A 20,815-nucleotide genomic window follows, 5' to 3' on the forward strand; every position below is an offset into this window, starting at 1 on the left:
AAGATGAGGTACTTTCACACACCTCTTAATATCTCTAATTTTGCAAATGATCCCTCAACTGCATACTGCTGGAGAAAATGTGGGAAAATAGGTGACCATACACACATATTCTGGGATTGTCCTGTTATCCAAACATACTGGAGGAATATGAAGGTGGAGCTTGAGAAAATTATGCAGATGGAGGTTCCATCAGGTCCTCTCTTATATATTAGAGAAATATCTTTTTGTTAGAATTTTCTTTTGTATAATGGAAATAAAGTATTGTTCTATATCATTTGGATCTTTATTAATTTTCTCTTTGTCTTTATGGTTCATAATGTAATGTCTAATTTGGAGATATCTATACATATCTTTGGCTGGGAGATCAAATTGCTCCCTATCTGTGAGAAAGATTTAAAACCTGTTTCTCCAAACAACTGATTGAGAATGATGAGACCTTTGGTGTTCCATTTTCTAAACCCCTGGTCCCATGCAGAAGGGTGGAGTCTATATTACCCACGATTGGCATAGCTCGAGATATTGATCCTGTGTCATTCATCGTTTTTTTTTACTTCCATCCAGATCTTCAGAGTATGTTTAATCCATTCATTTTCAATATTCAGTTTAATGACAGATTTTGAATCAATAAAAGGCAAAGTCAGCTCCCCCTGCTCTATCCGATTCCAAATGGGTTCCTCATCTCCCCTAATCCAAGTGACTATTGCAGCTAATTGAGCTGCCCAGTAATAATGTTTTAAATTAGGCAGAGCTGCTCCTCCTTTATCTTTTGGCAAATAAAGTGTCTTAGGTCTTATTCTAGGTCTCTTGTGCTGCCATATAAACTGTGATATTAATTTGTTTAGTTTATTAAAAAATATAAATAGGAACTCTTATGGGCGATGATTGAAACAAAAATAGAAAACGAGGAATTAAATTCATTTTTATAGTTTTGGTTCTGTCTAACAGCGAGAGTGGGAGGACTTCTCAACGGGTCAGATCATTCTTGAATTGTTTTATTAACTCTTTGGTAGTTAGCATCATACAATTTTGTAGGGTGAGCAGTCAGAGTGATCCCTAAGTACTTTTAAAGCCCTTATTAGAGAAATGGAAGGGCACAGTTTTATTTAATTCCTCAGGCCACTTCCCTGACATCATCATTGCTTCTGATTTGTTTTGATTTATTTTATATCCTGATATGATATCTCAGCATATGTATCTAAGCATTGCATAAATGCTGGTATTGATGTGCTTGGGTATTTTATAAAAAGCAAGACATCATCTGCAAAGAGAGCAATTTTGTGGGCCATTCCTTCTCCATCTGTTATTCCCTGAATCTGTAAATTTTGGCGTACAGCCTCCGCTAATGGCTCGATGCTTAGAGCAAAGAGGACAGGTGACAGTGAATCACCCTGTCTCACTCCTCTTCCCATTTCAAAAAAATCTGAGCAGTGCCCATTAACTCTTACTCTAGACTGAGGGTTTTTATATAAAAAATTGAACCATTTAACAAATCTCTCGGCAAAACCTATTTCAATGAGGGTATGTTCTAAGAACGTCCAGTCGACTCTGTCAAAAGCTTTTTCAGCGTCTAAACTAAGAAGCATATCTGGTTCTTTATCTCTTGCCATTATTAACTGTAAATTTAAAGTTCTCCTCACATTATTTATACCTTGCCGGCCTGAAATAAATCCTGTCTGATCCAGCTTAATTAACGTTTTTATACATTTCTGTACTCTAGTCGCTAAAATGGAGGTTAATATCTTATAATCAACACACAGAAGGCTTATGGGACAATAAGTAGAATATTGTATCGGGTCTTTTCCATCTTTATGTAGTATTGTAATAATAGCTGATGACCAAGTGCCAGGAGGATTTTCTGTATCTAGTACATAATTATAAAGTTTGCATAATATAGGTGAAAGGTCATCAACAAATGTTTTATAATATTCTCCTGCAAACCCATCTGTTCCTGGTGACTTATGTTTTTTAATTTACATATAGTTACTCTAATTTCACTCTCTTTTATTGGCTCGATTAAACTAGATGCTTCCCCTTCAGTTAGTTTGTCCAACTTAAAATTTGTAAAGAAACCTTCTATTTTTTCTGTTTTCAGTGCTGCTCCTGGCCCTTGTATAGCTGTCCATAATATTCTGCAATAGTATCTGAGATTTCTTTAGGGTTTGTTTCAATTTTATTTGTACTCATATTTTTAATTTTAGGAATTGCACGACTAGTCTGTGCCTTTTTTAATTGAAAAGCTAACAATCTGCTGGCTTTGTTTCCCATTCCATAATATTTTCTGTTTATAAATCTAAGGGCACCCTCTGCCTTATATCTTAATAACTCGTCCAGCCTTACTCTAGTGTCCTTTAATTCATTAAGTTTTTCTGGCCTTTCATGTTGTTTATGATCCTTTTCTAATCTTTTAATTTCTGATTCCAGTTCCAGTTGTTTTTTTAGTTTTTCTTTTTTTAGTCTAGACCCTATAGAGATTAATTTTCCCCTTATTGTGGCCTTAGCTACATCCCATAGCACTGCTGGTAAAACAGTACCATTATCATTCTGATCAAAATACTCTGTTATCGCTGATCGTATCTCTTCTCTAATACAGATATCTGTTAACATTGAGATATTTATTCTCTAGTATTTAATTTGGTTTTCAGATTCCAGATTTAGAATCGTAATTACTGGGCTATGATCAGAGATGGTCATTGTCTCAATTGTGCTATCTTTAAGTCGAAATGTGTCTTTCTTTAATATAAGAAAATAATCCAGTCTTGAGTAACTTCCATGTACATGGGACATAAATGTGTAATCTCTTTCCCTCGGGTGAAGGTGGCGCCAGACGTCTATTAACCCCAGTTCTTTCATCATATTTAAAAACTTTTGGACATTCTGGATTGTGGTTTGGTGGTTACGGGTAGTTTAGCCAATTTATTATTAATTACACAGTTAAAGTCACCCCTTATGCGTATTAGTCCCTCACCCTTCTCCACCAACAGTTGGGCAATTTTTAAAAAATAATGTGGGCAATCTTCATTTGGTGCATAATGTTTAAAACAGTAATCTTAATTCCTGCCTCTATACCAACCACCATAACATACCGACCCGCTGTATCCTGAAATATTTTTTCATTATTATAGTATACACTTCTGTTAATAAGGGCAGCACGGTGGCACAACTGGTAGAGCTGCTGCCTCTCAGCGAGCAGGTCCTTGGTTCAAACCCCGGTCCAGGGGCCTTTCTGGGTGGAGATTGCATGTTCTCTCGGTGCATGCGTGGGTTTTCTCCGGATACTCTGGTTTCCTCCCACAGACCAAAAACATGCATGTTAGGCTGATTGGTAACTCTAAATTGTCCCTAGGTGAGAGTGAGAGAGTGAATGTTTGTTTGTTTCGTTTGTCTCTATGTGGCCCTGTGATGGACTTGCGACCCGTCCAGGGTGTACCCCACCCCTCGCACAGTGATTGCTGGACATGGGCACCGGCGACCCCCGTGACCCAAAATGGAATAAGCGAGTAAAGATAATGGATGGATGGACTTCTGTTAATTAATATGGCTACCCCTCTTTCCCCCCCCCCCCCCCACACTGCATGAAGCATTATAGACTTGGCCCATTCACTCCCTTTTTAATTTTAAGTGTTCTGTTTGCGATAAGTGTGTCTCTTGAAGTAAAGCTATAGAAAAATGCATTTTCTTTAACTGTCCTAAGATCTTTTTCCTCTTTATTAGGTTATTGATTCCTTTTATATTATAGATGACTACGTTCAAAGACATTGTCTCTAGGTTTATCGAGTTATACTCTTCTGTACTTTCACAGGAAATGTTTGATACATAATAAAAAGAAATAATAAATAAAATAAAAAATAAAAAACTAGCTGTGCAAATCTAAACAATTTACTGTCCATCTTAAATATCAGGGGGAGCAAAACAAAAACAATTTCAACACAAAACAGAACTTCCACATTTCCCATAAGCCACAACATCCTAAATAAAAGTGTAGCTGATTCCCGCTTGTAATGGGACAGAGAGTGGTGACCTAATCTCTCTGTAGCAAATAGCACAAAGTGTGCAGTGATGAACAGTAATACACAAGCATGTAAAGAGGTCTCAAAGAGTGCCGTACACTCATAGTCAAAAGGAAAAGAAAATAGTCCCGTCAGAATTTAAATTAAATTATCAATAAATGATCCTTCACAACACAACTTTTTTTTTTTATCATGAATAACCTTCTGTTTATAAATTGTCCTCATGTGCCCAGTTTAACTAAAAAAATTAATTAAAAATAACACTTCAAAGTCTCATTTATTTGGGCTTTAAATTATTATTTTTTTTAATGTACCTTATTTCCCGTGTCAGTCAATTGGACTTTATTTGTAACTGAAGATATTTCGCTCCTCATCCGAGAAGCTTTCTCAATTCAAAGAGCAGTGAGTGTGGGGTTCAGGTTATAAGGCTGAGATAAGATACACATACATTTGCAGATTGACCTATCACACCTCATGATGTGGATATCCTAACTGGGCTTTTGTTAAGTCAGCGAGGAAATCTACAAAACACACCACTGAACAGAACCAGGAGAAAAAGAGACGGAAAAACATTGTCATTCCTTATGTTGCTGGAGTATCAGAGAAATTCAGAAGGATTTTCAACAAACACAACATCCCAGTACATTTCAAACCCAGCAGAACTCTCAGACAGAGGTTGGTCCACCGTAAGGACAAAACACACATACACAAACAGAGTGATGTGGTGTATACAGTCCAGTGCAGCGAGGAATGTCCAGACCTCTATAGTGGGGAAACTGAACATCCTCTTTACAGACGCATGGCTCAACACAGGAGAGCCACCTCCTCAGGACAAGACTCAGCTGTTCACCTCCACCTCACGGATAAGGGACACTCATTTGAGGACCAAAATGTTCACATTTTGGACCGTGAACACAGATGGTTTGAAAGGGGGGTGAAGGAAGCTGTTTATGTAAAAAGAGAGAAACCATGAAGAGGAAGCCTCATATTTCAATGTTCAAAAACTTATAATGCAGCTTTAGGACTGATTCCCAGCTAGTTTCACACCTGTCAGGTGAGAACAGAGGGGCTTCCTCTGTGAATTAGATTAACAAAGACCTTAACAAACCCCTACTGTAAAGGTGTGAGGTGTGATTTGTCAAGCTACATATGTATGGGTATCTTATCTTAGCTTTATACTCCACACTCACTGCTCTTTGAACTGAAAAAGCTCCTCGGATGAGGAGCAAAATATCTTTTGTTACAAATAAAGTCCAGTTGTTTTGTCTTGAACGTTTTTGAATTTATCATGTCCTGGATAACTGAGAATCTTCACTGTTCACTATTATCCTGGTTAGATAGTCATGAGTCTAACAGCTTCAGGGTAGAAGCTGTTCCTCAGTCTAGTGGTTCTACACTTAATGCTCCTTATCCTCCTGCCTAAGGGGAGCGGGGCAAAAGGTGTGTGTGCTGGGTGAGTGGGTTCCTTCATGATGCAGGTGACCCTCTTCTTGTATCTGGAGTTGTAGATGTCTGTGATGCTGGGGAGACTGACTCCAACAGATTTCTGTGCAGCCTTCACCACTCTCTGCAAAGCTTTTCTTTATGCAGTTGTGCAGCCTCCATGCCACACTATTTAGGCCCGAGCAGTGAAGCGCTGCAGCGAAGCGCTGCAAAGGCCTATTGTAATCGCTCAGTTCATTAGGCCTGAGCAATTTTTCCGTCAAATGAATTAGCCTGTTGGAGGCCTTAACATATCCCAAAACTCACCAAATTTGGCAGACGCATCAGGTCTCCTGAAAAATTACATATTTTAAGGGCGTCGCAACAATCACAACTGAAACGGCTCAAGAGTGCCACCTGGACATTTTCTAAATATCCTCCACATTAACCTTAGTTTGTCATAGAAGCATGAAATTTGGTACACTTGTCCAATTCCCCAAGATGCACAGAAAACCCTCTGGCACCAACGCTGTACAATAAACAAGAAGGCGGCCATTTTGGAATGCCGTCCCAAATTTCACACATTTTTGGCGGTTTACAGCCTCCACATTTGAACTCCTCCTCCTAGGGATTTCGCTCAATCAGTTTCAAACTTGGCCATTTTGGTCAAAAGGCATGGGGGACGAAAAGTTATCTAAACGGTGCGTTTCGGAGCATGCTGAAGGGGCGGGTCCAGACATCTCGCCATGAAAAACGAAACGCTAATAGCTCCTATACGAAAACTGTTTGAGACATCAAACCTTCAGAAATTGATCCACATCTGGTCCCCTGCAAGACTGAATGGTCAAATCATGACATCACTTAAGCCATGCCCCCTGAACACTGGAAGTGTAAAGTTTTACCTTGAACAGTCCCTACCCTGTGATCTTATCAGTATGATAGTGTGTCCAGTGACTGCAGACATGTTGGTGTAACTTGCTTTCCAACACTGACAGTTTTGGGTGGAGCATGTGGGTGGCGTGGCGAAGTAAGACGTAACGCAGTCGCAATACGTTTGGCTCTAAATTCCACAGATTTGAGCCGAGGTGCACAAAAATCTGTATGATCGATCATTATCTACCCCTTGAACAGGTATCCATGATAAGTGGCCAATAGCCACCACAGTGCCCCCTACATTATTCCTACAGTTATATCTCAGTGATACATCATCTGATCTGCCCCAGATTTATTGTGCGTAATCATTGAGCACTTCTAGACACATTTATATTGTGTTTTGACATTTGACACCAGTGTGCCCCATACATTATTCAAACTGTTATATCTCAGTAATACATACTCCGATCTGAAACAGAGTTTTGGTGTGTCATCAGTGAACACTTCTAGACACATTGATATTGTTGTTTAACTTTTCACTCCAGTGTGCTCCCTACATTATTCAAACTCTTATATCTCAGTGATACATCGTTCGATCTGCGCAAGATTTAATGTGCGTGATCAAGGAGCACTTCTAGACAAACTGATTTTGTTATTTAACATTTTACTCCAGTGCGTCCCCTATATTATTCCAACAGTTATATCTCAGCGATTCATCATCTGATCTACACCAGATTTTTGGTGCTTAATCATTGAGCACTTATAGACACATTGGTATTGTTGATTCATGACTTGACTTAAGCCCGGCCCACTCAGAGAAGAAACTGATGATTATTGGGTGTCTCTTCAGCTTGGCACTGTGTAAGATATAAAACTAAAACTGTATTCACTAACTGCTGATTACCACATATGACATGTTGAAAAGCTTAAAGGAAATCCTTTACATTCGCTAGAAAACAGGAAGTGACAATAACTCCTGTCTGGACGGACAGATTTTAGCCAAACTTGTATGGCTTGCAGCTGGACTCTTACTGATATGGGCGGAAGATGATTTCAAAGATTCGGCATATGCGCACCCTAGTGGACGCATGCGGTAATGGCATGAGAGCATTCACAATGGCAACTGGGAGGCGTTGCTGGCGCTCCTGCGGTCGCAGGTGATGTCAAAGATTTGGCAAATGCGCACCCTAGTGAACGAGTGTGGGATAGGCATGCCAGCGTTTGCGATGGCGACTGGGTGGAGTCGCTGGAGTTCCCGTGGTCACAGTAAGGCTGGAGCGGCGCTTTGCTGTGAGGGCCTCCACTGCTGCTTGCAGCTTTAATCACCATTGAAATTACAGTGACAGAGGACATTAGTGTACTGGTTGTTTAACCAGGAACGCCACACAGAGATCACAGGTCTCTAGTGCAAAGGAGGCCTGTGCCTGAAGGCAGACTAAAATGCATGTTTTTGTACTGTGGGAGGAAACTGGAGTACTCAGAGAAAACCCTCGCAAACATAAGGAGAACATGCAAAGTTCACATAGAATGACACCAGGTCCAAACCAGGGACTGAACTCGGACCTTTGTGCTGTGAGGAAACAGTGTTAACCACTAACCGCCACTTAATTAATCAGTAAGCAATTAGAAAAACGTTTTCGTAGTGCTTAGTGCAGCTTAGTGAGGATTCCCTGAACTCCAGTGACCTCTACAATCACTGGATCATAATCCAACTGTGCACCTTTGAGAACTGCTGGAATGGGAGACACAGAGTGGACATGAAGCTGAAAAATCTGCAGCAGATATGTGACAGCATCATATCAATATGAACCAGAATTTCTGAGCATTGTTTCCAGCACTTTGTTGAATTCCTGCCACAAAGAATTGATCTTTGGAAGGCCTTATGAGGAAAAATCAGACACACTTGTTTTGTTTGTGTTTTTAATGATTTTTGGTCTTCTCATTAAACATGAACATCCTGAAAAAGCTTAAAAATCCACTTAATATTTCCTATTCTCTAGTCTATATACCATATTACATTATTTTCTAACTGTATTTTCTGACGGTCTGAGATGGGGTAGAGGCAGGGCAGCCAACCTGGGACCAGAAAACCATGGCTTAACTCCCCACCATGCCCACATGCCGTGGTGTCCCTGAGCAAGACACCCAATCCCCAGTTGCCCCCCAGGCACCCACATAGCTGCCCACTGCTCCACCTGGGTACATCTCAAGTGTGATGGGTTAAATGCAGATAACTAATTTTGTCATTGTATGGGAACATGCAATGATGACAACACATGACACTTTACTTAATAACTTTGTCTGAGTTGTTTTAAATTCTCCCAAAATCTCCAGTCACTTTATTGCCCTCTTATGATCCTGAGGGGAAAAAAAATCAATGATAGTGAAATCCATTATCAACATATTTCTTGATCCCATATTTATGATGTCATAAAACAATGCAATTCTTTCTGACTTTCATCTCTCTGTGTTTGATATTTATATTAGACCACCAGATGATGCTCTGCTTTTATAATTGAGGGACGCTGTAAAAATCACTGCCAGGGGTTGGAACTTACCTGGAAGAGGTGCATCATTTCCAGCTGGACATTGCTGTAGAGTCCCGTCTCTCATCTCATTTGGCAAAAATGTTTTCAATCAGATGTAAAGACCAAAAATACACTTGTGTTGTGCACAAGTATACATTTGGTACAAACAGCAGGCTGAAGAATGGGTCTCTCCTGAACAAACTATGGTTGACTCCTGCTACCTCAACCAAAAACATGGCACGAGCGGTGAACAGACTGCTGCAGCTCAGTGGTCTACCCAATTCAGTAAAGATGAAAAATGAAACACACCTTGGTATTGTGAACATGTAGAGATTCATGGAAAATAATAATAATAAATTAATAATTAAAAAACATCCATGTCCAGACACTGACCAATTTGTGCAAGTTTGATAAGGCTTCATTATCAGCAGCTGAATCTGGAGAAACCAGTAGACTAGATGGTCTTCCCAGACTTCAGACTGGAATTTTCTATTCACTAAAATAAAAAGTTATCTAATTTTGAAAATTTAGTTTAAGCTGATTTAGCTCCTGCACGATTGTTTATGGACAAAAATATAGATTTTTTTATTTATTTTTTTATTTTTAGGCAGTGATGTAAGGTGGTTGATTTTTCATCAAAGGAACACTTGATGTCATAAAGTTAAAATATCTTCTGAGGGTCAAATCATTTCTGAAGATAGAGGGGTCTAACCTGGAACTAGCCACGTGGACCTAATAAAATGGCTAACGAGGGCACATCCTTTCAGTCCCATTTGGTGGCTCTGCCAAACTTAACTTGGGACAGCAAAACAAAGTAGGTGTTGGGAGGGTGGGACGTAGACTACTGGAATCATCTTTGATCAAAGAGCTCTTGTACAGAATCCATCAGACTTGTTGGCATAAAGCCTTGAATCTGAAAGCACTACTTTCTACTTTACTGTATTTGCTTCACTTACAGAAGCAGATGCTTTACATAAAATAAAAATGTTGTATTTCAGAGATCGGGCTAAGATGGTGTAAAAGTAGGGCAGCAGACTTGGGACAGGTAAGTCACAGATTTGACTCCCTACCATGCCTACGTCATGGCGTCCTTGAGCAAGATCCCCAGTTGCTCCCTGGGCGCTTACATAGCTGCCCACTGCTCCACCTGGGTGTATCCCACGTGTGATGGGTTAAATGCAGAGAACTAATTTCATAATTGTATAGAAACATACACTCATGACACATAGCACTTATTGCTACTATCTTGTTATTCTCCCTGTATATCTGTTATTGTTATTATATGAATTTATTATTATTATTTTTATTGTTATTATCTTTCACACATTTTACTTTTTCCCTGTAGCCTTCACAAATAGTGTTGTAGAGAGAATAATGATTGGTTACAAGGTTCCTGTGTAGTTTTGAAAAGCCTGAAAAAGTCTGGATTTTGCTTCTGTTGTTTTCCAGATACAGATACGTATGGGGGAAAAAAGGAAAAAAGAAAAATCTACGTGTTTGAGGACTTTCCTGAAAGATTAAATTTATTTTAAAAACACACTAACACTAACAACTGGAGGATTTGTAACATTCATTATGAATACTGTAAAAAATCAGCAGAGAAACCATAATGTTACCGTGAGTTGTAACCATTGGTACTTAGATGTTCCAGTTTTATCTACAGGTCTGTGCACACTGATAAAGACTTAAAGGTGCCTCAAAGGAAACATAGCTATGCCCACTAATGATTGCATGTTCCTTCCACAGCTCTGAGATCAGCTGATGTGTTTTTGGACAACACAATGAACACAAAGTCACTGGCAGAATATTGCCAGGATGCTGTGTTTGAATGAAAAAAAAACATTGTTAAACATGATAAACCTCACCAAGTTCAAAGAAAAGATGCTCTGCAAATGCACTATTTATTGTTTAGACTCGTATTTTTTCTCTTTTAGATAGTGTCCTGAGATGACTTTTACTCTGATTTGGAATTATTTAATTAAACTGAACTGTATTAAAGACATGAACCTAGTCTATCACCAAGAAAACTGGTTGTAAATCTGTTTTAAGTGTTCTTCCCCACTGTCCTTCTTTGACCATCTTTCTTTTTGATACAGTGTATGGTTTTCCCAAGATGTCTGATTCATATGCAGTATATAAAAGAAACTCAATCACTGTGCAAATATTCAATGTATACTGTATTTACATAAAAATGTTAATAGTAGTATCTCACTTGGTTGTGACTGTTGGAGAATTGTTGACAATTATAAATTGTGAGCTATAGTCTCTGAGTTCTGAGTATTTGTAACTAACAGCTCAACAAGTCATGTGGTTGAGTTAGCATGGCCAGTTTTAGAAAATCAGTGCATGTCTTACCTTACTGTATTCTAGACCCTGCACATTTTGTTGTCCACCTTGGCCTCCTTCATATCCACCATTACATTTCTGATTCAGTCTGGTGGATCATATTTTTTAACCAAAGCTAAGCCAATCAGTATCAGTGTTTTTTATTAATATTTATCATTGGCAGGGTTAGACCTGGACAGGTTCCCTGTGAGGACACTAATGCTGTTTACCAACTGGTCTGCAACATCTGCAGCCCAGTGAGATAACACAAGATAAGCACAAGACCGGGCAGGACAGTGGCACAGTTGGTAGAATTGTTGCCTCTCAGTGAGAAGGTCGCCAGTTCAAATCTCAGCCGGGCACCTTTCTGGGTGGAGTTTGCATGTTCTTTCCTTGCATGCATGGGTTTTCTTCAGATACTCTGGTTTCCTCCCACAGACCAAAAACATGCATGTTCAGCTGATTTGTAACTCTAAATTGTCCCTTGGTGTGTGAGAGAGAGAGTAAACGGTTGTTTGTCTGGTTTGTCTCTATGTGTCCCTGTGATGGACTCGAGACCTGTCCAGGGTGTACCCCGCTTCTCGCACAATGATGGGCACCAGTGACCCCCACAATCCAAATATGAAGAAGTGGGTAAAGATAATGGATAGATGGGTGGATGGATGGATGCACAAGACCCCTGCGTGTGAGACTCCGCTGCTTTAGGAATAGATAGACCAGTAGATAATATTGAAGAGGATGTAAGATCCAGGAAAGATGACCCTGGAGTACATGTCAATGGCATGTGTGTCGATCCAGACACTGCTGTAAGCCCTGGAACCAACATGGCCTGTCACTTGGTCACTCTCCATTGCTAGTTCAACCAGCATGGTCTCTCTTCTAACTCGGTTTCCCTCAAGCATGTCGTAGTTCCCAGTGGTGTTGGCGTCAACCTCACTGTAGCTTGCTGACATCATGCCAGGATGAGCCAGGCTACAAGTACATGCCATCTGCAAAGAGAAAAGGCAGAGGTTGAATAAATGTTCACTGGTACATAGTTAAACAATTATATATTCACTTTAAGTAAACTTCAGGGGAAAGAAGTAGTGGTGATCCTCCTGGGCCTTTTACGCCTTCAGCGAAGGCCTAAGCACATATGTAATATGTACATATGTATGTAACATGTGTACTAATTCAAATATTAGTTTAATATTTCCATCCATCCATCCATCCATTATCTTTTACCCACTTCCTCCATTCTGGGTCAGTGCCCATGTCCAGCAATCACTGTGTGAGGGACGGGGTACACCCTGGACAGGTCTCCAGTTCATCACATGGACACATAGAGACAAGTGAGACAAACAACCAGTCACTCTCTCACTTACACCTAGGGACAATTTAGAGTTACCAATCAGCCTAACATGCGTTTTTTTGGTCTGTGGGAGGAAACCAGAGTACTCGGAGAAAACCCACACATGCATGGAGAGAACATGCAAACTCCACCAGAAAGGCTTTCGGACCGGGATTTGAACTGGGGACCTGCTCGCTGAGAGGCAGCAACTTTACCAGTTGTGCCACCGTGCTGCCAGTTTAATAATTGTTTTATATAAAATATATATTTTCAAAGTAGTTCTTTCTTATTTTTGGCTAATTTATCTTGTTTTTTGTAAATTACTTTGCAATTGAGCAAGAAAAATTTTAGATCAAGAAACTACAATTATACAATCTTGTCTTAAATTTGCATCTTTAGGCAGGAACATGTTTTCCTCATAGACAAAGACCAAGAGGAGGGAAACATGTCAGGAGACAGAGGGAGAAGAGGAAAGTCAAGAATGTAGGACTGAGAGTTGCAACTCTAAATGTGGGGATAATGACAGGCAACAGTAGAGAGCTGGTTAACATGATGCAGAGAAGGAAGGTAGATGTTTTATGTGTCCAAGAGACCAAGTGGAAGGACAGCAAGGCTCACATTATTGGAGCAGGGTTTAAACTGTTTTACCATGGTGTGGGTAGAAAGAGAAATGGAGAAGGGGTGGTCCTGAAGGAGGAGTTGGCAAAGAATGTAGTAGAGGTGAAGAGAGTGTCAGATAGGGTGATGTGTCTGAAGGTAAAAGTAGACAGTCTGATGCTAAATGTTGTCAGTGATTATGCTCCACAGGTTAGATGTGATGTAGAGGAGAAATATAAATTTTGGAAGGATCTGTGTGAAGTGACAGAGAGTATTCCCAGGGAGGAGAGAGTGGTGATTGGAGCAGACCTGAACTGACATGTTGGTGAAGGAAACGGAGAGGATGAGGAAGTGATGGGGAGGTTTGGTGTCAAAAAAGAAACCAGGAAGGAAAGATGGTGGTGGAATTTACCAAGAAAATGGAAATGGCTGTAGTCAACACTTATTTCCAAAAGAGGGAGGAACATACAGTGAGTGACCTATAAGAGTGGAGGAAGGAGTACACAGGTCGACTACATTCTGTGTAGAAGAGGAAACCTGAGGGAGATTGGGCGCAGACTTGTAGCATCTACAGTGGAATTAAGTTGATGAGTCATACATTGAAGATCTGGGAGAGAGTTGTGGAAGCTAGACTTAGATGAGAAGTGACCACTCGTGAGCAGCAGTATCGTTTCATGCCAAATAAGAGCACCACATATGGTAAATGGTAAATGGACTGTACTTATATAGCGCCTATCTTATTTCAAGATACTCAAAGCACTTTACACTACACTCTGTTTCCTCATTTACCCATCCACACAGCACTCTACTACATCTCTACAAAGCTAATTGAACAAATCATTCTAAAGAGACTAATCAGAGCTTTATCACATTCGAACACCGATGGGACACACATCGGAGGCTGAGGGGTTCAGTGTCTTGCCCAGGGACACTTAGGCATGTGACTGCTGGTGGATTCGAACCCCCAACTCTCGCATTGGAGGACGACTGCTCTAACCACTCAGTCACAGCCACCACATATGCCTTCTTTGCTTTGAGGATGCTGATAGAGAAGTACAGAGAGGGTCAGAAAGAACTCCATGGTGTCTTTGTGGATTTAGCAAAAGCGTATGACAGGGTGCCGAGGCAGGAGGTGTGGTATTGCATGAGGAAATCTGGAGTTACAGCGAAGTATGTTAGACTGGTACAGGACATGTATGAGGACAGCAGGACAGTGGTGAGATGGGCTGTAGGAGTGACAGATAGCTGTTCCCTCTCTGCGAGAAGGTTGACATCAATTCCCGACCGAGGACCTTTCAGGGTGAAGTTTGCATGTTCTCTCCGTGTATGTGTGGGTTTTCTCCAGGTACTAAAGTTTCCTCCCACAGACCAAAAACATTAATGTTAGGCTGATTGGTAACTCTAAATTGTCTCTAGGTGTGAGTGAGAGAGAATGCTTGTTTGTCTCATTTGTCTTTATGTGTCCCTGTGATGGATGGAGACCTGTCCAGGGTGTCCCCCGCCTCTCACACAGTGACTGCTGAGCATGGGTACCAGTGACCTCTGCCACCCAAAAAGGAAGAAACAGGTAAAGGTAATGGATTGATGGATATTTTACATTGACAATTTACATTACTGAAGTTACATTTTGGTTTCATTACATTTTTTTTTTTTGAAACAGTAAGTTCTGTTGGTTACTATTACTGTATATTTCAGTCTGAATTATTGAAAATACATGTTTGACTTGAATGCAAGAGACCATGTGAGCCTCAGGGCCTTATGGGTAATCTTGGAATAAAAATGGGTGGACTTTTTCAGGTTATGTGTTCAGATGGGTTGTTCCTGTGTTTTTTTATTTATTTATTATTAGTATTGAGGAAGGGCACTGTCACAATAATGAGTTCTCTGTGTTTTGGTTTGATGATTTTGGAGTTTTCTTTTTTTTTTTTATTATGGATTCGGTTTATCTTATCTGGCAGCACGGTGGCGCAACTGGTAAAGCTGCTGCCTCTCAGCGAGAAGGTCCTTGGTTCAAACCCCGGTCCAGGGGCCTTTCTGGGTGGAGTTTGCATGTTCTCTCCGTGCATGCGTGGGTTTTCTCCGGGTGCTCCGGTTTCCTCCCACAGACCAAAAACATGCATGTTAGGCTGATTGGTAACTCTAAATTGTCCCTAGGTGTGAGTGAGAGAGTGAATGGTTGTTTGTCTCGTTTGTCTCTATGTGGCCCTGTGATGGACTTGCGACTCGCACAGTGATTGCTGGACATGGGCACCAGCGACCCCCGTGACCCAAAATGGAATAAACGGGTAAAGATAATGGATGGATGGATGGTTTATCTTATCTTGTTCATTGAGTTTCTTCTTATACTTCCTGGTTTAGAGATTACTTGTTTTTTTTTTTTCCAGTGTCTTCTTGAGTCATTTTCCTTCTCATTAACTCTGTCAGTCCTGACTCTAAGCTGTCTCCACTTGTTGTCACTTCTCCCGCTTACAAGAACTCCCAGTCCTCATTCAATCATCAGTCTGCCATACTGTTTGTTTACCTGCCTTTTCCCATATATGGTCCCTGTGGTTTTTGTTAGGCCCGAGCAGCGAAGCACTGCAAAGGCCTATTGTAATCACTGTTCAGGCCCGAGCTGCAATTTTTTCCGCCAAATGAATTGGCGTTTTGGGGGCCTTAACATATCCCAAAAGTCACCAAATTTGGCGGACGCATCAAGACTGGTAAAGAATTATGTATTTTAAGGGCGTGGCAAAAATCGCAACAGAAACGGATCAAGAGCGCCACCTAGGAATTTTCAAAATACCCTCCGCATTAACCTTAGTTTGTCGTAGAAGCATGAAATTTGGTATGCTTGTCCAATTCCCCAAGGTGCACAGAAAACCCTCTGGCACCAATGTTATATAATAAACAGGAAGGAGGCCATTTTGGAATGCCGTCCCAAAGTTCACACCTTTTTGGCGGTTTACAGCCTCTGCATTTGAACAAACTCCTCCTAGGTATTTCGCTCAATCGGTTTCAAACTTGGCCATTTTGGGCAAAAGGCATGGGGGACACAAAGTTATCTAAACGGTGCATTTTGGAGCATGCTGAAGGGGCAGGGCCAGACCTCAAAGTTTGATATCTCACCTTGAAAAACAAAACGCTAATAGCTCCTACACGAAAACTGTCTAGGACATCAAACCTTCAGTGATTGATCGACATTCGGTCCCCTGCAAGACCGAATGGTCAAATCATGACATCACTTAAGCCCCCTGACCACAGGAACTGTAAAGTTTTACATTGAATGGTCCCTATCTGACCCCTGTTACCTGATCAGCATGATAGTGTGTACAGTGACCGGAGACATGTTGGTGTAACTTGATTTCCAACACTGACGGTTTTGGGTGGAGCATGTGGGTGGCGCGGCGTGGCGAAGTAAGACGTAACGCCGTCGCCATATGTTTGGCTCTAAATTCCACACATTTGAACCGAGGTGCACCAATATCAGTATCATCGATCATTATCTACCCCTTGAACAGGAATCCATGATAATTGGCCAATAGCCTCCACAATGCCCCCTAGAATATTTTAAAACCTCAGCCCCAAGCCATTTTTGGAAAGATTATTCTGAAATTCGGTGAACATCTGTATCTTCTCAGGACCTATGAAATAGTCTCTTAGAGCCATGGTCAAAAACCAACAGAAAGTCAGCCATTTTGGGTCAAAGGGTCATTTTTGGGCATATTGAATTGCGAATTTTAACAAATTCCTAGAAATTTTGAAGGATTGCCTTCAAACTTGGTTGATATGCCCTTGAGACAATGGAGAGTAAAAGTTATCTAAAGCTTGAGTTTTCGTATATGTTAAAGGGGCATGGCCAGACCTCAAAGTTTCGCTTCACACCATAACTTTCCAAACACTATAACTTTCACATTGAAAAACCGAAATGCACAAAGCTTAGCCTTACTCATCCCTGTTGGATTCCCGACAATCCACTGTGGTCCTATTTTGATGTCATCAAAGCCCCGCCCCCTCAGAACAGGAAGTCACTTTTTTTTACGTAGAATGCTCCCTTTTTGACACCATTGACCTAATAAGGATGATACTGTGTTAGAAGACAGATAAGATGGTCTGACTTGATTTAAACTGCCAACCGTTTTTGCTGGAGGATGTGAGCGTGGCGGCATGGTGAATTAAGAACTGATGCCGTTACAATACGTTTGGCTCTAAAATGCACAGATTTCAGCTGAGGTGCACCAAAATCACTGTGATCGATCATTATCCAACCCTTGAACAGGTATCCATGATAAGTGGACAATAGCCTCCACAGAACCACCTACATTATTCCTACAGTTATAACTCAGTGATACAACATCTGATCTGCACCAGATTTATTGTGCGTCATCAGTGAGCACTTTTAGAAACATTGATATTGTGGTTTAACATATGACTCTAGTGCGCCCCTAGATTATTCAAACTGTTAATCTCAATGATATATTATCCAATCTGCATCAGATTTTTTGTGCATGATCAGTGAGCACTTCTATATACATTTGTGTTGTTATTTAACATTTGACTCGAGTGCGCCCCCTAGATTATTACAACAGTTATATCTCAGTGAAATATCATCCAATATGTACCAGATTTATTGTGCGTGATCAGTGAGCACTTATAGACACATTGATATTGTTCTTTAACATAACAGTGGACTCAAGTTCCCCCCCTACATTATTCCAACAGTTAGATCTCAGTGATACATAATCCATTCTGAACCTGAGGTTTTGTGCTTCATCAGTGAGCACTTGTAGAAACATTGGTATTGTTGATTCATGACATCACTTAAGCCCCGCCTACTCAGAGAAAAAACAGTTGATTATTGGATGACACTTCCAGCTTCGCACTGTGCAAGATATTAGACTGAAACTTTGTTCGCTAACTGTTGATTACCACACATGACATATTGAAAAGTATAATTTACCACACATGACATGTTGAAAAGTATAAAGGACGTGCTTGTCAAACATTCGCCACAAAACAGGAAGTCACCATAACTCCTGTCTGGAAGGTTGGATTTCGCCTATACTTGTAAGACCTGCAACTGGACAAGTAACGACATGGACGGAAGGCAATGTGGAAGATTCAGGAAATGCGCCCCGTGGTGAATGTGTGCGGGATTGGCACAAGAACGTTCGCGATGGCACCTGGATGGACTAGCTGGAGCTCCCGCGTTCGCCATAAGGCCGGAGCGGCGCTTTGCTGCGAGGGCCTTCAATGCCGCTTGCAGCTTCAATTTCTTTTGTATTTTCCTGCTGCCTCGTCACCTTTTTGGTTTCTGTATTTCAGTTTACTTTTTTGTATTAGCTGTCTGTCAGCAATTAGTTTTTCATCCATCCAAGGAATTACTAAAACAGCCATCCATCCATCCTCTTTACCCACTTATTCCTTTTTGGGTTGCAGGGGTCACTGGTGCCCATATCCAGCTATCATTGTGCGAGAGGCGGGGTACACTCAGGACAGGTCTCCAGTCCATCACAGAGACACACAGAGACAAACAACCATTCACTCTCTCACTCACACCCAGAGACAATTTAGAGTTACCAATGAGACTAACATGCATGTTTTTGGTCTGTGGGAGGAAACCCGAGTACCTGGAGTAATTCCACGCATGCACGGGTAGAACATGCAAACCCCACCCAGAAATGTCCCGGGATGGGATTTGAACCGACAACCTTTTCACTCACTGAGAGGCAACAGCTCTACCAAGTGATCCATCATGCTGCCACATTTTGCTTTTGATAACTACAGTGCCTTGCGAAAGTATTTGCCCCCCTGGAACTTTTCAACCTTTTGCCAAGTTTCAGGCTTCAAACATCCATCCATCCATTATCTTTACTCGCTTATTCCATTTTGGGTCATGGGGGTTGCTGGTGCCCATGTCCAGCAATCACTGTGCGAGGGGCGGGGTACACCCTGGACAGGTTGCAAGTCCATCACAGGGACACATAGAGACAAACGAGACAAAACAACCATTGACTCTCTCACTCACACGTAGGGACAATTTAGAGTTACCAATCAGCCTAACATTCATATTTTTGGTCTGTGGGAGGAAACCAGAGCACCCGGAGAAAACCCATGCATGCACAGAGAGAACATGCAAACTCCACCCAGAAGGCCCCTGGACCGGGGTTTGAACCAAGGACCTGCTCGCTGAGATGCAGCAGCTCTACCAGTTGCGCCACCATGCTGCCCGGCTTCAAATATAAAGATATAAAATTTAAATTTTTTGTGAAGAATCAACAACAAGTGGGACACAATCGTGAAGTGGAATGAAATTTATTGGATGTGTCAAACTTTTTTAACAAATAAAAAACTGAAAAGGGGGGCGTGCAATATTATTCGGCCCCCTTGCATTAATACTTTGTAGCGCAGCCTTTTGCTGCAATTACAGCTGCAAGTCGCTTGGGGTATGTTTCTATCAGTTTTGCACATCGAGAGACTGAAATTCTTGCCCATTCTTCTTTGCAAAACAGCTCGAGCTCAGTGAGGTTGGATGGAGAGCGTTTGTGAACAGCAGTTTTCAGCTCTTTCCACAGATTCTCGATTGGATTCAGGTCTGGACTTTGACTTGGCCATTCCAGCATCTGGATATGTTTATTTGTGAACCATTCCATTGTAGATTTGGCTTTATGTTATGGATCATTGTCTTGTTGGAAGATAAATCTACGTCCCAGTCTCAGGTCTCTTGCAGACTCAGGCAGGTTTTCTTCCAGAATGGTCCTGTATTTGGCCCCATCCATCTTCCCATGAATTCTGACCATCTTCCCTGTCCCTGCTGACGAAAAGCAGGCCCAAACCATGATGCTGCCACCACCATGTTTGACAGTGGGGATGTTGTGTTCAGGGTGATGAGCTGTGTTGCTTTTACGCCGAACATATCGTTTTGCATTGTGGCCAAATAGTTCGATTTTGGCTTCATCTGACCAGAGCACCTTCTTCCACATGTTTGATGTGTCTCCCAGGTGGCTTGTGGCAAACTTTAAACAACACTTTTTATGGATATCTTTGAGAAATGGCTTTCTTCTTGCCAGTCTTCCATAAAGGCCAGATTTGTGCAGTATACGACTGATTCTTGTCCTATGGACAGACTCTCCCACCTCAGTTGTAGATCTCTGCAGTTCATCCAGAGTGATCATGGGCCACTTGGCTGCATCTCTGATCAGTCTTCTCCTTGTTTGAGATGAAAGTTTAGAGGGACGGCCAGGTCTTGGTAGATTTGCAGTGGTCTGATACTCCTTCCATTTCAATACGATTGCTTGCACAGTGCTCCTTGGGATGTTTATCATATCATATCATACCATACCATACTATTTTATTTATAGAGCACTTAAAACAGTGACAAGACCAACCAAAGTGCTGTACAGAACAACAGGTAACACACAAAACAAAATACAAAATGAAGTAAATCAGAATATAGACATAAAAACAATGCAGATAATGACGACAAACCAGTGTGGAACATACAGGTTCAAAACCCAGATCATCTGGTGTTGAAAGCTACCGAATAGTAGTGGGTTTTTAAATGGGACTTGAAAACAGAGACGGAGGGGGCCTGTCTGACAAGCAGAGGTAACTCGTTCCAGAGTCTTGGTCCTGCTACAGAGAAGGCCCTGTCACCTCTGCGCTTAAGACGAGTTCCTGGAACTGTGAGGAGCAACTGGCCCGCTGACCTCAGGAAACGTGGTGGGACATATGATTGTAGCAGATCAGAGAGA

The 20,815-nt window shown here is 41.3% G+C and overlaps 2 protein-coding genes across 2 annotated transcripts in view; both read right to left on the minus strand.

The window, feature by feature from the left end:
- The window catches only part of LOC119418762 (gamma-aminobutyric acid receptor subunit rho-1), a 68,367-nt gene that overhangs the window by 7,858 nt on the left and 39,694 nt on the right, over nucleotides 1-20,815 (minus strand). The window lies entirely within an intron of this gene.
- Nucleotides 11,793-20,815, minus strand: part of LOC119418035 (gamma-aminobutyric acid receptor subunit rho-1-like) — a 12,916-nt gene continuing 3,893 nt past the window's right edge. Inside the window, exon 2 of the mRNA XM_037685281.1 lies at nucleotides 11,793-12,144. Coding sequence (XP_037541209.1) covers nucleotides 11,857-12,144 — 288 coding nt within the window. The 3' untranslated portion in view covers nucleotides 11,793-11,856. The remainder of the gene's footprint in view (nucleotides 12,145-20,815) is intronic.

This window comes from Nematolebias whitei, chromosome 12, assembly GCF_014905685.2.
Source record: "Nematolebias whitei isolate Nwh7 chromosome 12, NemWhi1, whole genome shotgun sequence".
NCBI classification, from domain to species: domain Eukaryota; kingdom Metazoa; phylum Chordata; class Actinopteri; order Cyprinodontiformes; family Rivulidae; genus Nematolebias; species Nematolebias whitei.